Raw genomic sequence first — 19,685 nt, forward strand, 5'->3', positions numbered from 1 at the left:
CATGGCCTGTGTCTTAGTCCGTAACCATTGTTCACATAAATGTAGTTTATGCATTCAGCCTAATAAAACTGAACCTCTGCAATTAGATAACTGTTTTAATGACAGGCTAATTTGAATAAAGTGGATGGTTTTCAGCTTAAATTTCTTCAAGTATAATGGTATACTATAAAACCATTGCAGTGCATGACAGTCAAGAGGGTAAGTGTGCCATAGCATTTGCAATTTTAAGGTCTGCAATCCTCTCTCAGTATAGCTGTGAAATCCTGTCTGATGTGGATGTGCTGACACCTTCTATTCTCTGTGTGTATAGATTGCTGGTTGGTTGGGTGTTTTTTGTGTTGTTCTGATGGCAACAAAAACATTAATATCCTTTTCCCCTTCCCCCTTCCTCTGCAACCTGTTGGTATCCAGTCCAGGATATGTTTCCTGTCTTGTCTGTCTATTTGAAAATCAGTGGTGTGGTACTCTTTGTCTCATTTTCCCCTCCCTGCCAGTCCCGGGTCTCTTCTGTTTCCCTTGCCAGAGCCTTTTGCTTGCTTCCAGCCTGGACAAGGACAAAACCTGCTACTCACAGCTGGGACTCCTTCAAGTGTGGTGTTCCTTCCCCTCTTGACCCATCGCTTCAGTCCCATTCCTTGTCTCCCAGCTTGGGGACCACTGTGCTGTTTAAAATCCTCTTATCTGGACTTCCTCATCCTTCCCACTCCTTCATGTGTCCTTGAGTATATCAGGCAGACATGGCAGCAGGAAGGGTCAGTGTGTGTAATCGGTGAAGTTCATGATAGTCTTCCCTCACAGTCTGCTTAGGAGCTCTGAGGGCTCTTGGGTGGGGTGGGCACACGTGGTTTTCTTTCTCTTGTGAGTGAGTGAGAGCTAAGATCTTTCTAGTTTCACTTTCTTCTTTTTTTTTTTTTTTGCTTTGTTCCTCAAAGTAAGTCAGAGGTGAAACTGAACTGGTTTTTTTTTTCAGTTTGAGTTACACTCAGGTCTAGTGCAGTGATTTTTGAACTTCATGCGTGGCAATTTGGAGAGAGTTGGGCAGCACATTGCTGTTGAGGAATATTGGTTCTAGCTGCTCTCTAAACTAAATAATAAAAAAAAGCATTAGTGATCCTGCACTGCTTCCTTGGGATGTTTTGCTGGTTAAGGTTGCAACAGCTGACAGGCAGAGTGTAGCACCCCTCACACTTAATAGTGAAAAATTTAAATTGGGGGACTGTTTTAGGCTAGATTAATGTGAACAACATTTCTAATATAGGGATATACTGGGTTCAGTAGCAGGTCCTTCTGCTAAAGTTTTCATCAGATGTGCCTTGAGTTCTGTCAGCACTTTGTTCTTGTTTTGTTGTTGGTTGTTTTTTGATCGCACCGCTCTTCTGGGTTGAGGTGGGGGATATTTTAACTGCTGTATGTTAACTTGAAAGGTAAAATCCTTTTTTTTTTTCTCTCTTTCTCTTTCTGTTTCTCTTTCTCTGATACTCTGCTTTAGGTTGTCAACCAGAAGGATTTAGAATAATGAAAAGGTTGTGACCATCAAGGGGGAATGTCAGCGCTGCCTTCCTGGGACAGGAGGATTGAAAAGGAGAAGGGACCAGAACTGTTTGATCCAGGCTGCTTTTGACTGCTGACACAATCTGCTGTACCCTGGTGGTGGTGGAAGAACAGGGCAGTCGTTCCTGCTTGGTTCTGTGGTATCACAACAGCGGGGTCACCATGAATGTAACAAGTTTATTCTCCTTCACCAGCCCAGCAGTGAAGAGGCTGTTGGGGTGGAAGCAAGGGGATGAAGAAGAGAAATGGGCAGAGAAAGCTGTTGACGCACTAGTGAAAAAACTGAAGAAGAAAAAGGGTGCTATGGAGGAGCTGGAAAAAGCACTAAGCTGTCCTGGTCAGCCCAGCAACTGCGTCACAATTCCTCGTTCTTTGGACGGCCGGCTCCAGGTGTCTCACCGGAAAGGGCTCCCACACGTCATTTACTGCAGAGTGTGGCGCTGGCCGGACCTGCAGAGCCATCACGAACTGAAACCTCTGGAATGCTGCGAGTTCCCCTTTGGTTCAAAACAGAAGGAGGTTTGCATCAATCCCTACCACTACAAGCGGGTGGAAAGTCCTGGTAGGTTCTTTCTTGTTTGTACCTTTACACCTTATCTGAACAATGCAAAGTGTGGCAATTAATCACGTGACTCATCGGCTTAAATAAGCAAAAGTGGCTGTTTGCACACGTCAGATTCTTCCTGTGCAGTTTATCTGGATGTAGGCATTGATTAGCAGTTCTCCCTTTCACGTGGCGAATGCTTCACATGTGTAAATGTTTTGTCACTACACAGAGGTAGTCTTAGCATGTGCCTCAGGCTGCTGGGCCTGGTGTCATCTGGGAATGTTGGTACCCACTATCCCTCAGTTAATTTGTTGTTTACTCAACTGTGCAGATCTGTGATTTTGTACGAAACACTGCAGGCTAACGTAAAGGATTATGTGCATTATCTGTGTGTGAAAACCATTCTGACACACAGCAGTAGTAATACTAGTAGTAGTATTTCCAAATTATTATTTCACTTTATCACTTTATTTTCTTCATCCTACAGAAAATAGTACTGTTTTTAGGATGTTTCACAATTGTTGCCTTTTAAAAAGACTTTGAGTTTAGACAGCAGATTATAATCCCCTCAGTTGGAACTTTGATAGCACTGTTTGATTGTACATGAAATTTTACTGTCTGCTGTTCTGCGAACACAGTTTGCTTACCTGTTACCCACTGCCTCACTTCTTTTTTTAAGGTGCCAACCATCCTCTCTTCAGCCTCCTTTTCAAAGGCCAAACCTCTTTTTGATAACTCCATGCTTAATTTCATTCCTGCAAGTTTATTATCAGGGAATACTTCCAGGGACTAAATTGAACTGTGCTTGGATGTGTCATCCCCAGTCTCCAGCTGTTTGTGAGGGTGTACAGGGACAGCTGCAGAAATGCATCGCAGGCATGGGTGGACTTCCCTGGTTTCAGTGTGGGAAGTCCAGCAGTGTTAGCCATAAACTGCATAAACGGCAGCTGTCTGTAGAGTGGCAAGGATACACAGATCCATGATGGAAATGAGGTGGTTGCAGGATTGTTTCACAGTGGATGGAAATTGCATTTGTCTTGGATCTGCAATGCACAGTGCATATCTTGATGTTAAAGATATGCTGTGTTAGTATTAACTTGGAAATCATGTGAATGGCAGATGCAATTCCCATAATGTATGTATTTATGCAGCAGCAGCTTGAACAAAGGAACTCAGCACTGAAAAACAGTTCTGAAAAAAATTAAAAAAAAATTCTCAACAATTTCATGTTAAGTACAAGAGGGATAATAAAATAGTCATGTACTTGTACTGCTGGATGTCTGCATATGTCTGGGTTGGTTGCTTGCATTTAGTATTCCAAAATTCTGAAAATTAAGATTCCTGAAACACCTCTATTTCTGTCAGACTGAGCAACAGTTGGGCTCTTACTGTAATGCCAGATTACATATTCTAACTAATTTTGCTTTAGTATTGAAAACAGTTACTGAGTCTGAGAACATTCTCATATGGACCATTTATGCCATATATAAAGCCAGGTATTTGTAAATATCCTGTCACTTCACAGAATCGCAGAATCACTGAGGTTGGAAAAGACCTCTGAGATTGTTGAGTCCAACCTTTGACCAGACACTTCCATGTCAACCAGACGGTGGCACTGAATGCCACATCCAGTCTTTCCTTAAACACCTTCAGGGATGGTGACTCCACCACATCCCTTAGCAGCCCATTCCAATGCCTAATCACCCTTTCTGTGAAGGAATTCTTCCTAATGTCCAACCTAAACCTCCCCTGGCGCTGCTTGGGACTCTGTCCATATTCTGTATTCACTTCTGTGAGTTATGCAAGATAGAATAAATTTCAAAAGATGCCTAACTAAAATGTACATTTTAGGCTGGGTTTGTATTGTAGGAGGGGTTTGTGTTTAGTCAGCCACAGATTGTTTTGAGGGATATTGCACAGAGCTGAGTGGGAAAACAGCTTTTGGAAACAGGTGGTAGCTGAACTCCCATTTGGTTTGGAGAGCTGTACTCTGTAACTTCTGACTTCTTTTTTCCTGTCCCTTCCTTGTTCTTGCTGTCCTCCAAGCATGGCCTTTATCTTCATTTCCTTGACAGTCACTCCCAAATTCTGCTAACCATTTTTTCCCATTTTTGCCAGGACATTAAAACACCATTATTGCTGCATAAGTGCTTACACTTTGAGATTAATGGGTAGTGGGAATTCATGCATGAGTCACCATTTCCAGCAGTCTATGGACTCGAGCAGATATCAAGGTTTGTGCTTCCCAGAAGGCTTAGAAATGTGCTTTCTCTTGACAAAGCAAAATTGGAAACTCAGATTGTGTATGAGACGTGTTTTGTATGCAAGGTACATCATGAATTTCTGGCTCTGCTTGACAGTGTGGTCTCTGTTTAACTGTTTTGTGCAGAACCAGTTACTGGAGAGCTGAAGGGTATGATCCGTGCATGGGATGGCATCTGTCCTTTCATTCTTCTGCTGATTGTTGTGTGATTTGTTTCAGTGTTGTGTAAGGTTTGAGGAACGGATTAGTGGTAAATCCTCAAATATGTAAAGTCAGGTAATGCTCTTTGTTGGGAAATCAATGCTGTGGATGCATCTCAGTTTCCACAGTGCCAGAGGCATGAATGGATTTTCTACCTTGATACCTTAGTCCATCTTCACTGTTTAGCTTGTGAAGATAAGCTTGGAAGGCATGAGAACTGGCGCTCTGTGGTGTGTCTGCCAGCTACAAAGCTACACCTGAATCCAAGTAAGATTTTTGTGTTAGTCAGGCTAGATAGGAGCGGGTTGTAAACAGTGAGAGGAGGCAGAAAACTATCAGCAGTCTCAAACAGGGAATCTGCCAGTGTCCCTGCACATGGAAGGGAATGTGGCATCTGGCAGGCACGCGGGTGTGACATGATAGGACCATGCTCGTGCCTAACCTGACTGGGAGGCTCTGCACAGGCACGGGGGCCTGTCTGATCCTGTGGCATGTCAATCAAGAAAACTAAACTCACAGAAAACTACTTTTTGGCACAGTTAACTTGGCAAGCTCAGTGCCCTCAGCTCATTCACGTGGAACCAGATGGAAGCACAGCAGCGTGGGGGCACAGGGTGGAGGTGAGGAAGGGTGGCCTTCCTGTCACAGTGACACTTGTCCAGCCTGGAACCAGCGAGCTGATGGAGCGATGGAGCCCCGCTCCGTGGTGGGGTGCATGGGCTGCTCCTGCTCGCTGTGTTGTGCCAGCACAGCTGTTCCCATGGCCTTGTGCTGAACCGGTTACTTTTCCTCTCCTCTGCTGTGTTATCTTTCAGGCTGATCAGGGCAGCACAGGGGCTTTCATCCTGGCTGCGGGAACATCTGTACCAACACAGCCCTGCGGAGGACGTCTGGGAAGGAGTGTGGAGGTGGAGGGACGTGAGAGGAGAAAGTAGAGACTTGTTGCTGGGAGTCGGAATGCAACCTTGCACTTGAGTGCCAGGAGGAACTATCTCCTCGAGATGGGTTACAGTAGCTCACTGCTGCTGTTCCCTACGTCTGTTGTGTGCAGAATTATTTCTGGAGCAGGGCAGTTAATGGCTGTCGGATTTCTCCCTTGGCAAGGCAAAGCAAAGCTTTTAATTAAGGAGGGCAAGGTCTGAATTTGATGGCTCTTAAAAATTGGCATGCTTAGCTGAACTGGTGTGCTTGCTTGGCTGAATCTGCTTTTTCTCCTCAGTTTTATTTTTTGGTTTAGAGATATCTGTCGAGATTATCCTTAAGTATGATCAAGACTTGAGAAATAATTAGTTGTACAGCATACACAGAGGCTATGAGGAAAAACCCAACACAATGATTCTCAGCCCTCTAAAAATGCCACAAATGACCTCTCAAGTTTTGCTGGAGAATATGTAAAGTCCCTCCTGAGACACTTCCTTCCCATCTTTTATTCCTTAGGTTTCTGTGGAGATACAGCCTCTGCTGCTTGCTTGTCCTCAGTTATGTCAATGAGACCAGATGAAAGATATCATCCAGAATTTAGGGGGAAAAAAAGGCCTGTATCCTGTTTGCTCTAACAACAAAACAAAAGAAATGGAGTACGGAACAGGGAGGATGAAGAGGTGCTTAAATTGACACAGCTATTAAAAATAATAATAATAAGTCACACCTCTAATGTGGCTTTAGGGGAGGAGGTTCAGTTCTTTCGCCTTAGCTAAAGGGGAAGGAAGGAAGATGAAGAAACTGAATATTTAATTTTCTTAAAGTGCTGGTGAACACTAGCTCTCCTCCATTCTGATGCAGAATTGTGTTTGCCTCTACTAAGTGTCTTTGCCCATCATCCTGCTAGGTTCTGACTTTATACTATGTTACAAAGGAGGCAAAAGAGAAATTAACCTTCTTTTTCATGTTTAACTTGTGGAGGTGGTTGAAGGTACAGTGTTTCTGTAAATGGCTATCCCTCGTTTTTTTGCAAGTAGCAATAAAGAGTAGATAAAAAAGGCTGAATGGTTGTCTTCTGTTAAGGTTCTCTTCTTCAGGGAGCTGGCTGCTCTACATCGAGGGGCTTTATGAAGCTGATGGTGCCAATGTTCCAGCCAAACTGGGGGCAAGCAGTGGTCGCTTTTTGGTGATGCAGACAAGTATCCTGTCCTAACAGTTGAATTTTCAATTCTGCCTAAAAATGGTGATGTTCCTTTCAATTATAACCATGAATTCAAAGTGTGTGTCTGCTTCAGCAAGCTTGTTGCTGGCCAGAAACATTTTACCTGCTTTACAGCTGCTTTTTGCCACAAGAGCAGGCCAGGTCCCCAGGCTCTGAGGAGAGCAGTAGGTGTGTCATGCTGGTTTTGCTCTTGGTGTGGACTCTCTGCCTATGACTTTAACCTGATTATTTTCGTATTTGTCTTTGATCTCCTCTGCTTTTTGCTCTCAGTGAGGCTCTGTAAGGCAACACACCTACTGCAGGCTCCCACAGAACCAGGCCTGGTGGAGGATAATGCCAGCAGTGCTAGGCATCTGGAGGAAGGGGAGAGGAGAAGAGGGAGAGAGGAAAAGGCAAAAGGGAAGCTGCTCCTGGGGTGTAAGGGAGGGCAAAATTGCTGCATCCCTTCAGAGTTAATATGTAGAACCAAGTTAGAAAAATCCTTGTTCCTGCATGATTTCCATTGCAGGATTTCTTCACCTCTGCAGGCTGGGGGTGAGGGAGCAGAGTGTCGTCCCTGAAAGGTTTTGCTGTATAGCCATGTGTGCGCTTGGGTGTGACTTTAAAAATAGCATTGCTACAACAGGTGGGCACAACTATAGGATAGTTCCCCAAAATAGCAAAAGCAACCATCAGTTTGCTTGGCAAGCAGAATAAAACTTCCCTCATTTTGGCTTTGCAGAATTCAGTTCTGAAATTCCCCAGCAGAGCTGACCTGGGTGAGAGGAATTGAAACACGGAGGTGGAAAGAGGGAATGGTCTTATAGCAGGGCTTTCCTTTTCTAGCCTTACTACATGTCAGAAAAAGAAAGTGCAATAAAGGGATAAAAGTTGCTAAGAAAGATATGTTTCTGTCCTATTTGGTGTGTGTTTACTTTCTTTAAAATTAACCAGATACAGATGTTTCTTCTGATTTGAAAGACCAGTCTTCCAAGTTTTAGCCTACTCAGTAGGATGGTGACTGTGGCTTTTGTACAGTTAATTTGAACTCTGGTCTGTGTAAATGTCTGAGTTAATACACACTATCACTGTGACTTCCTCCTGCATCAGGACTGCTCCTCCACCAAATCTGCTTACAAGGACTCCCTCACTAATGTGCATACAATTAGTACTAAATTCTGAAATTGACCTTGACAAATGTCAGTTTAATCAGAATGTCAGCTTATCAGAGCATCCACAAATAAAATCTAATGATGGCTGAATATTGTAATGCAGGAAATGTCCTAATATTACTTGTCAAATGCATTTAGACCAGATGTCTGATGTAAAAGCAAAGTCAGTAAAGTAACAACTGTTCTGCCGTTTGTTTTGGGTTTTCTTAATACATCTTCATTTGTGACTATGCAAAATGACAAGCCAAGCTGTGGGGTCTCCCAAAACTGCAAATAAAATTAAGAGTTGAGAAAACAAGACAGCTCTCAGCTTTCTCCTGGAATAGAAAGCTTGTCTTTCTGTCACCCAAAACAGGTTGCTGAATAGCTACAATTACTAGAACAGAGGTTTGGAGTGAAAGTCTCAAAGACTGGAATTTCTCCTTTTGAGAAACCAGCAAAGCAAAGCTGTGATACCACAGCCAAGGGTTACTGGAAGAGCTTTAAGTAGTTCAATCCTCAGAGATTGCTTTTGACACAATGCTTATTAATTTTATATTTTTAACCAAGAATATCTCAGGCAACATGAGAAAACCTAATGACATAAACAGTTTTCTCTCTACACAGTGTTTTAGTGTTTACAAGCAAGATCTTGGCAAGGCCTTGCAGTCTGAATGCTTCAGTGACTCTAGTGCTGCAGAGAGCAGACCAAACAGCACATTCAGCTGAGCATGTGTTGGTACCTGCTCTGTTCCCACCGTGGGACTGGAGTGCTCATCAGGATGCCACAGCCAGCTTCAGCTGCTGTGACCTCAAAGGCAGGAAATGAAGCTGGGAGTCTTCAGAAGGGTTCAAATTTGTTAGTTTAACACAGCTGCTGTCTTTTGTTGGTTTTGGAGTTTTTTTCCCCCCTTCTCCTAACTCTTCCTTTTTGTTATAGCTTAGTCTTTGCAGGATTTTCCTATTTCCAGATAGCGTGAACTTTTGTTTTAGGATTTCCCTTCTTCCCAACCTGCAGTTCTGTTTTTCTGGCAAAACATACATGGCTTTGCATCAATTCATATGAAAATGCAGCTATATAATGCTTGGAAATGAAAGTGCTTTGTCTGATGGTAGTGTTGTCAGATCTTCATTAGCACTGAGGGCCCTGTTGTGGTACAAACCCTTTTACAATACATATGTTAGCCAAGTCATGGTTTTGAAGAGCAAAAAGTGCAGCACCAATTGCTTATATTTTTCTTTTTCCATTTATTCTATAAATAAATTTTTTACAGAAGAAGTAGAATCTACTTTGGCAAGGAAAGTGGATCAAAGTCTGTCTTTTTATATGTGGCCCCTTGTATTTCATTACATGGTCTTTCAATTTCCATACATGGAAAGAGAGATACCTACCCAAATTTTGACATAACATGCAAAGAGTGTGGAAAAAATGAGCCCTTGAGGGAAGCTAGCTGTCATCTGGGCTTGTGTAAGATAATCAAAACCCATCTGGATAGAAAATATGCTTCTTTGAAAGTACAGCAGGTCCTTTGGATTGGATTAGTTTGGGGTTTTTCATGGAGAAACTTAAAAAAAACGTAGTTATGTTCATAAATTGGAGACTTTCTGTGTTTGCTGAAATCATTATCTCTGGAATGTGAAAATAGAACAAAAAAGAAATGCAAGAAGATCTTTATTTAGGATAGCACAGCTGTTAGTTTTCTGAAGAACAGGGTGACATGCTGGAGATAAAAAGAGTAGAGATCAGTAAGTTTCTTCAAAGGCCACTATTACATTTTCATAAAAGCATTTCTTCCTTGGTGTGGTTAGTCAGAACATTTATCTGAACAGCCAGGTTGCCTTTGGTCTATCTTCTGTATTTTTGGCATTCTTGGCTCCTAGATGAAATAGCCCTGTGGGTGAAATTGCCCTGTAGCTCTAATTTCTTTAATACAGCTCCTCTTGTTTGGTGCAGGCATACTTGGTCTTATTTGCATTGTAAAAACAAGCTCCCCAATTCCCAGGCTGTCTTGACAGACACGGGGCCTCAGCTACAGTTCCACAAACATACCCAGCCTGCTTCCTGGGGGTTTATCTCCCTCTTTCTTACTAGTAACCTTACTGGTAGTAGTCAGGTATTAACTCTCAACTCCAGGTTCACATTGACAGAAAAACTTGGGAGTAAAACTTAGCCACAAGTATAGCACATAAAAACCTTTTAATCCGGTGTTTGAAGAATTACAGAAATCAAGCTGTTGGATGACTTGTGGTTCTACTCCATTAACTTTAATGAGGCTGAGTTTGCAAATCTGTTGCAGTAGCTTTTTAAGATGACAGTGTATTCAATAGTATGTTTCCTTTAAATATATGCTGATGATACTGATGATAATTTTTTTTTTAAAAATGATTTTTTATTGTATCTGTGTTCCCTTCCGCTGAAGAGGAAGGGAGGAATTGTGTTTGCAAATGGTTAGAGCCACATCCTGCAGAGATCTGCCCAGCAAAGATGTGCACTGCTTCATTATTTCATAGCAACAGGTGTGCTGGCTTTGCACCGAATAACTCTCTCATGCTCTCCCCTTCAATTATACCTCTTCCTGGAGCTGGCAGCTGCAGCAGAGATCAGCCTCCTCCCCTGCTGGACTGAGCCTCAGTAATTTGTTATTCCATGTGGCTGAGGTCTGCAACCTGACCAGAAGCTCAGCGCCTTACGCAGGGGTGAGGGGAGCAAGGAGGGTGTGCATCCCCCTTTATGGTTTGAACTCCTGGCAGCCTTCCATGCTCCGAAGGGCCCAGTCCCTGCTCATGTCTTTATTCCTGAGTGAACAGCACTCAAATGAACTCCTCTGTGGCTCCACTAGGAGCAGCTTCCCTGCAAAAAAGCTGGGAGCTGCAGAGAGATCAGGTTATGGTAGTGAGTGACTTGGAGTTAGACTAACTGGAGCACTGCAGCCTCTGTCCCACCTGATGTGGCCTTTCAGGGCTTTTCCTCCTCATTGAAGGTTGTGTGTGTGCAGAGAGGATGTGAATTAGGGGCAGCCCTCAAAGTAAATTCTGCAATGATATTTTTGAGACTATTTGTGTTGTATCAATACCAGCTGTATTGTTTTTCCCCCTTTTCCGTGTATATTTTGAAAAGAAGTTGGCATTTAATCACTTGAGGTTGATGGAGTTGGACAAAAAGCGTGGGTTTGCATGAAGGACACATGGGAAAAGGAGACTTGTTTTTATCTCAAGTGCTTCTAAACTTTGCCAGTGGTTGTGCCCAACAGGAGAAAACATGTATATATACCTTGGGAAAATCTGGCACTGCATTAATTTAATTACAGAAAACATACAGAAAATATCCTGTTCTCCTGCTATTTTAAAATGCTGTAAATCATGTGGCTTCCTCTGATGTCATGTGTGTCATTGTTTAATGTGAGGTAGGGGATGGGAAAGGTAGGTGATGTACTTTTTGCACAAATTAACTCCAGGAAAGTTAATGGTTTGACCTTCATCCGTAGGAAAGGAAGAGATACGAGAGCTGTGTTTTTAACGCTTGGAAAAGTAAGAAAGAATCATAAAGACAGGAAGGGGAAAATACATTTTCACACATGATCTCATTGTTAATTTTTTCACTGCTAATTTATTAGCCCAGCAAATGTTGACTATGACAATTAAATAGTACTTGACCTAGCTGCAAAAGGACTTCTTGGTTTAACAGAACAAGCTTAATTCTGAGAGACCCTGATATTCAGAGAACTTGGCTCTGACATGTTGAGGATGAGGGGATTTGTGATGTCCACCTGAATGCTGAGCAACTTTTTTTTTAACAGCCTTTTCCAGTGGCATGTGAGAATGGTTGTGTTGGAGCAAGAAACAGTCTGCACAGCTGGGGGAGAAGCAGCTTCTCCTGGGGTGTTTTGCAACTGAGAACTTCCGTAGAATGACGGTTGTGTTTTGTTTCAGAAAACACCATAATTAGGAACTTTGCCTTGTAAAGTGGAGTTTGTTTTTGTCATCTAAACAAATTTACTCAGGGGTGACATCTGCCTCAAATATTTGAGATCTGTTGGAATCTCAGTGAAGTTGCTCTAAGAAATTGAGAGATCAGATTAAATCCTTAAAACCTGCTTCTGACCTGGGCAGCCTTAGTTTCAGGAGTGAGGGTTTAGGGTTTTTTCAGTGTATGTTCAATGAAGATTTCTGGGATCAGACTGCTCATGCATTAATGCCACTAGCAGGCAAAAATGGGGGCTTAATTTCTCTTTTAGGCATATGCAAAAAAAAAAAAAAAAGAGCAAGGGAAACCTACTTCTTTTTAGTTAATCTGTGACTTTAGGAATAGAGAGTGAGTTTTTAGTGTGGCATTCATTTATATCCCCTTTAAACATGAACCTAGACCTCAGACCTGGTCTATGTGTTGAGTGGTATCCTGGTACTCTTGGACTTCAGGGCACCAGAGTAAGTACCTGAGTGCTGCTTCTGTAATAGCAAAGTGCTGAAAGAGTAAAGATGCCCCAGTGTCCTGGAAGAACCTGTTTGTCATGTCAAGAAAATGCTGGGTTTTATTTTCTTTTGTTTTGTTGTTCTTTTTTTTTTTTGCAATTAGTTTGTAATTCAGCCTTTTAATAAAGCAGCTGTCTCCAAAACACCTTTCTTAATCTGAATGATAGTTACGTCTGTATAGGCTTGTTGTGCACACATGCTCCTGTTCCTCTTTTGTGTGCCCAGGTGTTAAGGCCAGAGCAGGAGTCTCAAGGGGAGGGGGTGGTAGCCTTGGCTTGTTTTTCCTGGTTTTTGCTGGGTTTTTGGCATCCTATCTTGAAGGCAGACTGTGTGGGGGGGTTTCTTCCAGTCCTGCTCAGCCATGGAGTTGAGAAATGGAGGTTCCAAAGGGGGAAGACGTGAAGAGGACTAGCCTTTTTATTTCTCTTCCACTACTTTGTGCATGGACCTTCCTCTCCCAGACCTTGCCTCTCCTCCTCTATCCATCACCCAAAAATTTCTGTGAATAGAAGAGCTTTTAATCCTTCAGTGAGCTTGGACTTTGCTGTGAGGCAAAGATAGAAGCTGAGGAACTGGAAAAAGACTTGATTCTTTTATCTTAGTGTATCTGGTATCATGTTCATATTCCCAGTTTGAAAGAGACCTTTGTTTCTCTGCTGAGAAGGCTTCAGAAGTGTGGTGAGACTCATAGTTTCTGATGTTTCTCTGATCCCACAGTAGCACATAGTTGCAGCTCAATTGCTGCTCAGTTGGTTTTTTTGAACTACATAATTTTGTTTAAATTGCACATTTTGTAAACTGACTTGAAGAGTTAATAAGTGTTTTAATAGTAACTTGTAAGAACATAGTCCAGGTTAAAAATAAAATTACAGCTGTTGGGGCCAGACTGAGTTCAAGGCTTATTAGTATTGTCTTCAGGAAAAAAAAAAATCTGTTCTTACTAACAAGGGTTTGGGTTACAGGCCATTAGGTGATTAGTAGGATGACAAGTGCAGCAGGAGGAACTGCATGTCAGCATTGTCAAGCTCTTCCCAGCATCTCTTTGTGCGAGTAAGACTGAAAAGCAGAACTGTGGTTTGTTCTTGGCTCTTCTTCACTGGCCCTCTGTGGAAACAAGCTCCCATCTGGCAAACCAGGGAGCTGCGGATTCAAGCTGTGCAGTAACCGGATGTAAGGGAAAGAGTTCTTGCTTGGACATGTGCTCCTAGGCTTGACTACCTTGTTTTTGAGGCAGATGCGGATATGCCAGGGGGGAGGAAGAATGTGGGGTTTTTTCCCCTGTATACCTTCAGAACTGAGTCTCTAACGCTGTGGCTTTTCTCTCTTTCTCCCTTTCCAGTCCTTCCTCCAGTGCTGGTTCCAAGGCACAGCGAGTACAACCCCCAGCACAGCCTTTTGGCGCAGTTCCGCAACCTGGGACAAAACGAGCCCCACATGCCGCACAACGCGACTTTCCCAGACTCTTTCCAGCAGCCCAACAGTCACCCGTTCCCCCACTCGCCCAGCAGCAGCTATCCAAACTCACCTGGAAGCAGCAGTAGCACCTATCCGCATTCTCCAGCCAGCTCGGACCCGGGAAGTCCTTTCCAGATGCCAGGTACAGTCAGCTTCCCTTCAGAAGGGAGAAGGTGGTTGGACATCACTGCTGTCATGGGTTTTTTGCTTATTAACACCAAATGATCGGCCAACACTTGTGTTCAATAGCAAGTTGAGAGATGTAAGGTAATACAGAGTATAGAATCTCTTTGTCTGGTAATATTGAAGGCTTTAATATTGTGCCTGTTTCAAACACAGTTAAAACATTACAGTAGAACTCTTGTGGGGTGTGGGGAGGGATCCAAAATACTCTGGGGACCAGTTCAGCAGTTTAGCCCACAAAGCATAGTGTTCAATGCAGTAGAAGTGTGGTGCTAGAGATCATCCTTGCTTAAGAAAGAGATCATCATAAGTTCATCACAAGGCTTTAGCTCTGCAGAAAAAGGATATTTCTCAAGGTGACCATGGTACTGCTACTTGATAAACAATTTCTTCGCATAGTGGTGTAATTTCAAGCAGCAAATATACTTCAACTGAAACACAGGTCCTAAAAAGAACTCTTCAGGCAGTTTTACTACCTAAAGTCAGAGAAGTAAGAGCCTTCCTTTGTTGACTGGTGTCTGTAGAAAATTCTGTGAAGCTGCCTTATTTACATGTGGCTGGATAAAAAATACTGCAGAAGCAGTCTGTAGTGGATTTCTTGATCTATATGCTGGGAGAAGGATGCAGTACAAATGCTTACTGATGTTTTTTGCCTGTTTTCTTCAGGGGCTGAGGGAGAGTGTGTGTAAACAAAGCAGCAGATTTGTGAAAATCTGTTTCCTATTACATGAAATTAATATCCATAGATTTTTGCTCTTGATAATTGTTTCAAATTTTTCTCTTGTGAGTGAAGACTACTGAATTTGCTGGAAGGAAGGAGAGTTTGTATTGGCTTTTCTAAAAAATGTGAGGAGTTCCTGTGAAACCAGCTGGGTTTTTTTTTTCCTTTTTTTTAACGTGATTGCTGTGGTTGGGGGCTCTTCCAACAGAGATAAAGACCCAAGAAGGTCTTCCTGAATGCTGGCTTGCGGAAGTTCACTTGATCTTTGAAGGTCTGTTCTGTCCACACGCCCTTAATGTCAGCAGCTGCAGTGAAGAAATTGAATTAGAGGGCAGGTCAGGATACTGATGTCCTTGATGCTTAGCCCTGGACTGTTGTCCATCTTGCACTAATGGGGAAAGGCTGACTTTTGAAAAATACAAAAATAAAGGGGCAAAGCAGTTATCCTTGAAAACTTTCTGGATACTGGTTAATTTGTTGCCTGTGGCCTTGGAATCTTGTGCATGACCAACATCGTGTTTGCACAAACACTTAAGGCATAGTAAAACAGGAGACTCAAAATCCAGTGCAGTTTGTTAAGCTTTTAATGCAACCCTGTTGCCATCTCTGTCTTTCTCTGCTGCTTTCTCATCCAACTGAGGGTGTTCAAGTAAGGGAATTAGACAGGCACGTGCCAGCATTAGATGTAAAGCTCTCAACAAAATACCAGCTAAACAATCAGTAGTTAATAAATGTCATGAACACATTTTCTTTAAAAATACATTAAAATCTAAACAAAACCACCACTCCACAAAAACCCCCAAAACTTACAAAGCATTCTCCTGCCTTTTGTTGATGCTAATTTGGTTTTCAGAGTTTTGGAATCCCCTGTGATTATTTGCTGTGGCAGTTTGCAATCCATACTCTCAGTAATGGAAATAAATGTGGGATGAGCAGCAGCAGAGACAGCACAGTGGTAATCTAATCCCAGTTTTTGCAGCGAAAGCTTGCAGGGATCAGGCAAGGGTTTCTCTCGCTCTTGGATGTACCTCTGTGCAATTGATCTGGAGGAGAGTGTCCTCTGGTGTATTGGGAAATGGTGACATTGGCAACTTCCAGCAGCTTCTAAGAAATCTTCTGGGAAGCTTTCCCAGAAGTGGAATAGGCAGCTGAAGGGCAGTGCTGGCTGGGACACGTCAAACAGGGCTGAAAGCTGTATGTTAATGAGTGTGGTCACTGTGCACGGGTTTGTTCTGTGCTGGTGATGCAGCCCTGAATGGGACAGGACAGAGACACTGACAGAGAAATTCCAAACCCAGATGGCCACTTCTGTAGAATTAGGGTTCCTGAATACTCTACTGTTCCCAGTCTACAGAAACAGAGCTAATACTTCATACTGACAGTGATAAGGCCCTGGATATAACTGGGATGTTTAAATACTTTGCTGGTAGAATTGTGTTGGAAATGGAAAAGCTCGAACTGAAAGTTTTCTGCTCCAATTTCTGTTCACTCTTAACATACTCAATATCTACTCCTGGCTGGGCCCTGAGATCTCTTTTGTGCCCTGATGTTTGTATGGCACTTTCAGCCTGCAGAACCGTGGGCTGGAAACACAGCTGAGCTCTCTTTTGTGGCTTTATGTGGGGGTGAAGTGACTTGTTTTTATTGCAGTTGTGCTTAATATGCACAGTAATTCTTTGCTTTCCTTATTTGAGGTCCATGATTGCTTTTTCAGATTTCTGGTGGGTGGAAGTTTATAGCTGAGTCAGGCTGGAAGCATTTCCAGGCTCAAACTGTTTTTGTGGATATGTAGATGTGCTTTAAAGAGAGGAAAGGAGTTGTGTATCTCTGCCTTTTCTATATTTAGCTGATACTCCCCCGCCTGCTTACCTGCCTCCGGAAGATCCGATGACACACGATACCTCCCAGCCCATGGATACCAACATGATGGCACCTGCAATTCCCCCTGACGTACACAGGGGAGGTAAGAACACTTCCTTCATGTTTTCTGCTTCACTTCTTAAGAGTAAAGAACCTCCAGTTCTATTACTATTACTAGCAATAACTGAGTTTTAATTTTGGATGGATGTTATTCATGAAAATTGTTGTCTGCAGAAAAGGGAAAAAAACGGCCATTTAATTTTTCTTCTGTTGTTGTGAGGGATGAAATAGTAAAGCTGGAGATTATTTATAAATGTAAATATTTATTTAAGACAGGAATCTATCCCATGACTCTTTAAAAATGTAAAATATATGGGGTTTATTACTTTCTTACTCCCAACGAACTCAAAGACCAAAGTAATTTTATGTTTTCTATTGGGAACTTCCACTAATCTCTGAACGGAAAGAACTTCTATGAGGCTGCACATTTCTGCATGTGATACTGAAATTACATGTGTGCAAGCAAAGGAATCTCTTTCTCTCTTATGATTACATTGATTTATTGGAGCAATGCAGTTAATGCTATAGAATACCTGCTGAATTGTGGGTTACAGTAGATGTGGTCGAATATAGCTTTCCAAGGAAAGACTTGACCAGAGGAGGGATGCTAAACTGTCAGTTATGTAAATGCCCAGAGACGTTTTATATGGGCAGCTGGAATATCTGCTTTTTTTCCTCTGAGACAGTACATCTTATAAAATTGTGCTTTTTTGTTATGTTTTTGTCCTGAGTTTTAAACTTTAGTCTTTAAAGAGTATGTTCTGCTTTTAATAAAGTTCCCCTTCTGGTTATAAGGGTATTTATGGTTTCTTGTATTTTGTGTAGTTCCACCCTCTCGTCCCATTTTTGTTTCATCTTTGAATCAGGCAGTGATAACACTTGGTTCAGAATACAGAGTTACCTTCCTGAGGCGTGGCATTGCTGCAGACTTTAAAAATCTGTATTTAAATAAAGACCTGTTGCTTTATGTACTGTGACACAGACATGTTTTTACACATTGCTTGCTAAAGCCACAGCAGCAGCCGCCACTGCTGAGCAAAGGATTCGGTGCATTCATCATCACATTGTGAGAAATGGCCCCTTCAGAGAACACTTCAGCTTACACAGTTGTGGCCCATGCCAAGAAAGAGCAGCAAGCTGGATGCTGTGCCAGAACAATTATCAAGATCACAAGCACATGAACAGTTTAACTGTTGTGTTTTGGATTTTTTGGTGTTGGTGGGTTTTTTTGGGTTTTTGGGGGTTTTTTTGGTACTTGCTTTGCTGCTAAGCTCAATGTCTGGTTTCAGGAAGTATATCTGCCCTTTTAGAACAATTTGGATGGCTTTTGTGTTAGCCTGTTTTACTCTGCTTGGAATGAGTTCTGAATGTGATAAACCCCATCTGTAGCACTCCCCATTTTTTGCTAATCACGCAGACTACACTTTGCGTGTGTGAATAGTTTGCAGGAATTTTGGGCCAGAAATTTACTGCCCCAAAATACATTTATCAAACTTTATGCCTAACTGCAGACCTCTGCATGTGTGTCCCTCTCCCAAAACACGTGAGTACTGTAGAATTCCTCTAACACATGAGAGTTGATAAAGAGAAAAGGCTTTACATTTTTCTTCTTGCTGTCTTTATCATTCAGCCATTTCAAAATAAAAATTGTGTCTATTGATATTTTTCCATTCTAGTAGTTTAGTACAATGGATTTTCATCTCTGTCCCTTCATTAAAAAGAAAGACTTTTGGGTGCCTTCACATGTTTATTATTCACATATGTATGCTGTGATTGCAGTACTTTAAAAAAAAATCTGCCACAGGTTGTAGAAGAAGAGTTTTTACTGTGAACTTACTGCACCATTTTTGTTGCAAACTTTTTAGAAGCGTGTTCTTCATGGTGATTTGTTAGCCTTAAGAGATTTGATTTAACAAGCTGCATCCTGTCAATGAAGTTGGGTAATTTCCATTGTTGGCCCATGCTGGGAATAGAGAGACTAAACGCACCTGCTCTGCATGACTTAAAGCAAATGCAAGGAAGTTAGTATGAAATCTGTGTGAGAGAGATATGATTAATTCTGTAAGAATGGCCAGCTGGCAAGATTTCTTCCTGACTTTGAGAACTGGGGCAAAGCTGCAGCTTTGATAATTGCTGGCATCTTTATGGGAATTAAAAATGTAGTAACCTCTTACTAATAATTAAAGACTGGTTTTTCTTCGTCTTCGTCTTTTTCTTTTTTTTTTTTTTTTAACAGTGATGTGAAGGGATAGAAATTGCCAGAGTATCAGGAAAGATGAGCTTTTTACCAGTGTTTTTAAGCAAGTAATTAGCAATAAGCACTATGCTCAGAAGTTTTGCATAGTGATGTAGGATGTGTTATCCTGCTCTTGATTATTTGCCACCTTTTGTATCTACTGTGTACTGCTGGCTCGAGGGGGATTTTTGGTTTTTGTAACAAAAACTCATAGCAGTGTAATCTGTGAACAGAGGAGAATATGAGCACAAATCTTAGTTGGCTGATACCAGTAAAAACTTGGAGCTGGGAGAAGGAAACTTATGGCCAGAAAAACAAGTTTTCCCATAATACCAGTCTGATTTTCATTGTAGCACTTGGCTTTGGTATCTGTGAATTTGGTGTTTTAGCAGCAAGTCCCACTTTCCTAGTCTTAGTAGTGAAATAGTGTCCTTCATTTGAAAGAAACCACATAAAGGAACCACAACCCCTGGTAGCCTCCTTTTATTTGGAGGCAGTTTAGCAATTTTTAGCTGTATTTGGCACCTTAAAGAATGTGCTCTGGGTGGAGATAGGTATACGAAGAAGCCTGGAGTTGTTGGATACCCACTGGGAAACTTCTTGGCTAAGGCCTTTGGTATCATCTGGAGAAATTGTTTCCCATGCACAGTCACAAGTGTGACTTCAAGACTTCCACGTGTTTCTAGTGCTTGAATGATTAGAAGTGAACCAGGAATTGCCTGTCAGCTTTCTGTACAATTCCCAGCTTCAGTTAGGAGCTGCCAAGGAGGAACTTCTTGTTATGAGCATCCGGATAACTACATTCTGAGAAATCCTTGTGTCCTGGGTTGCAGTGTATTCTATTACCATCCTCAGGAGCCGTTGA

General features: G+C 42.1%; 1 protein-coding gene across 3 annotated transcripts in view; it reads left to right on the forward strand.

Moving 5' to 3' along the window:
• Window positions 1–19,685, forward strand: part of SMAD1 (SMAD family member 1) — a 64,375-nt gene that overhangs the window by 38,151 nt on the left and 6,539 nt on the right. For all 3 annotated transcript variants that reach the window (XM_042049710.1, XM_042049708.1, XM_042049709.1), the window contains exons 2-4: window positions 1,490–2,113; window positions 13,645–13,902; window positions 16,511–16,627. In XM_042049710.1, coding sequence (XP_041905644.1) covers window positions 1,714–2,113; window positions 13,645–13,902; window positions 16,511–16,627 — 775 coding nt within the window. In that variant the 5' untranslated portion in view covers window positions 1,490–1,713. The remainder of the gene's footprint in view (window positions 1–1,489; window positions 2,114–13,644; window positions 13,903–16,510; window positions 16,628–19,685) is intronic.

This window comes from Corvus kubaryi, unplaced genomic scaffold, assembly GCF_017639235.1.
Source record: "Corvus kubaryi isolate FWS band 111438036 unplaced genomic scaffold, C.kubaryi_AGA036_p1.0 71, whole genome shotgun sequence".
Classification (NCBI taxonomy): Eukaryota; Metazoa; Chordata; class Aves; order Passeriformes; family Corvidae; genus Corvus; species Corvus kubaryi.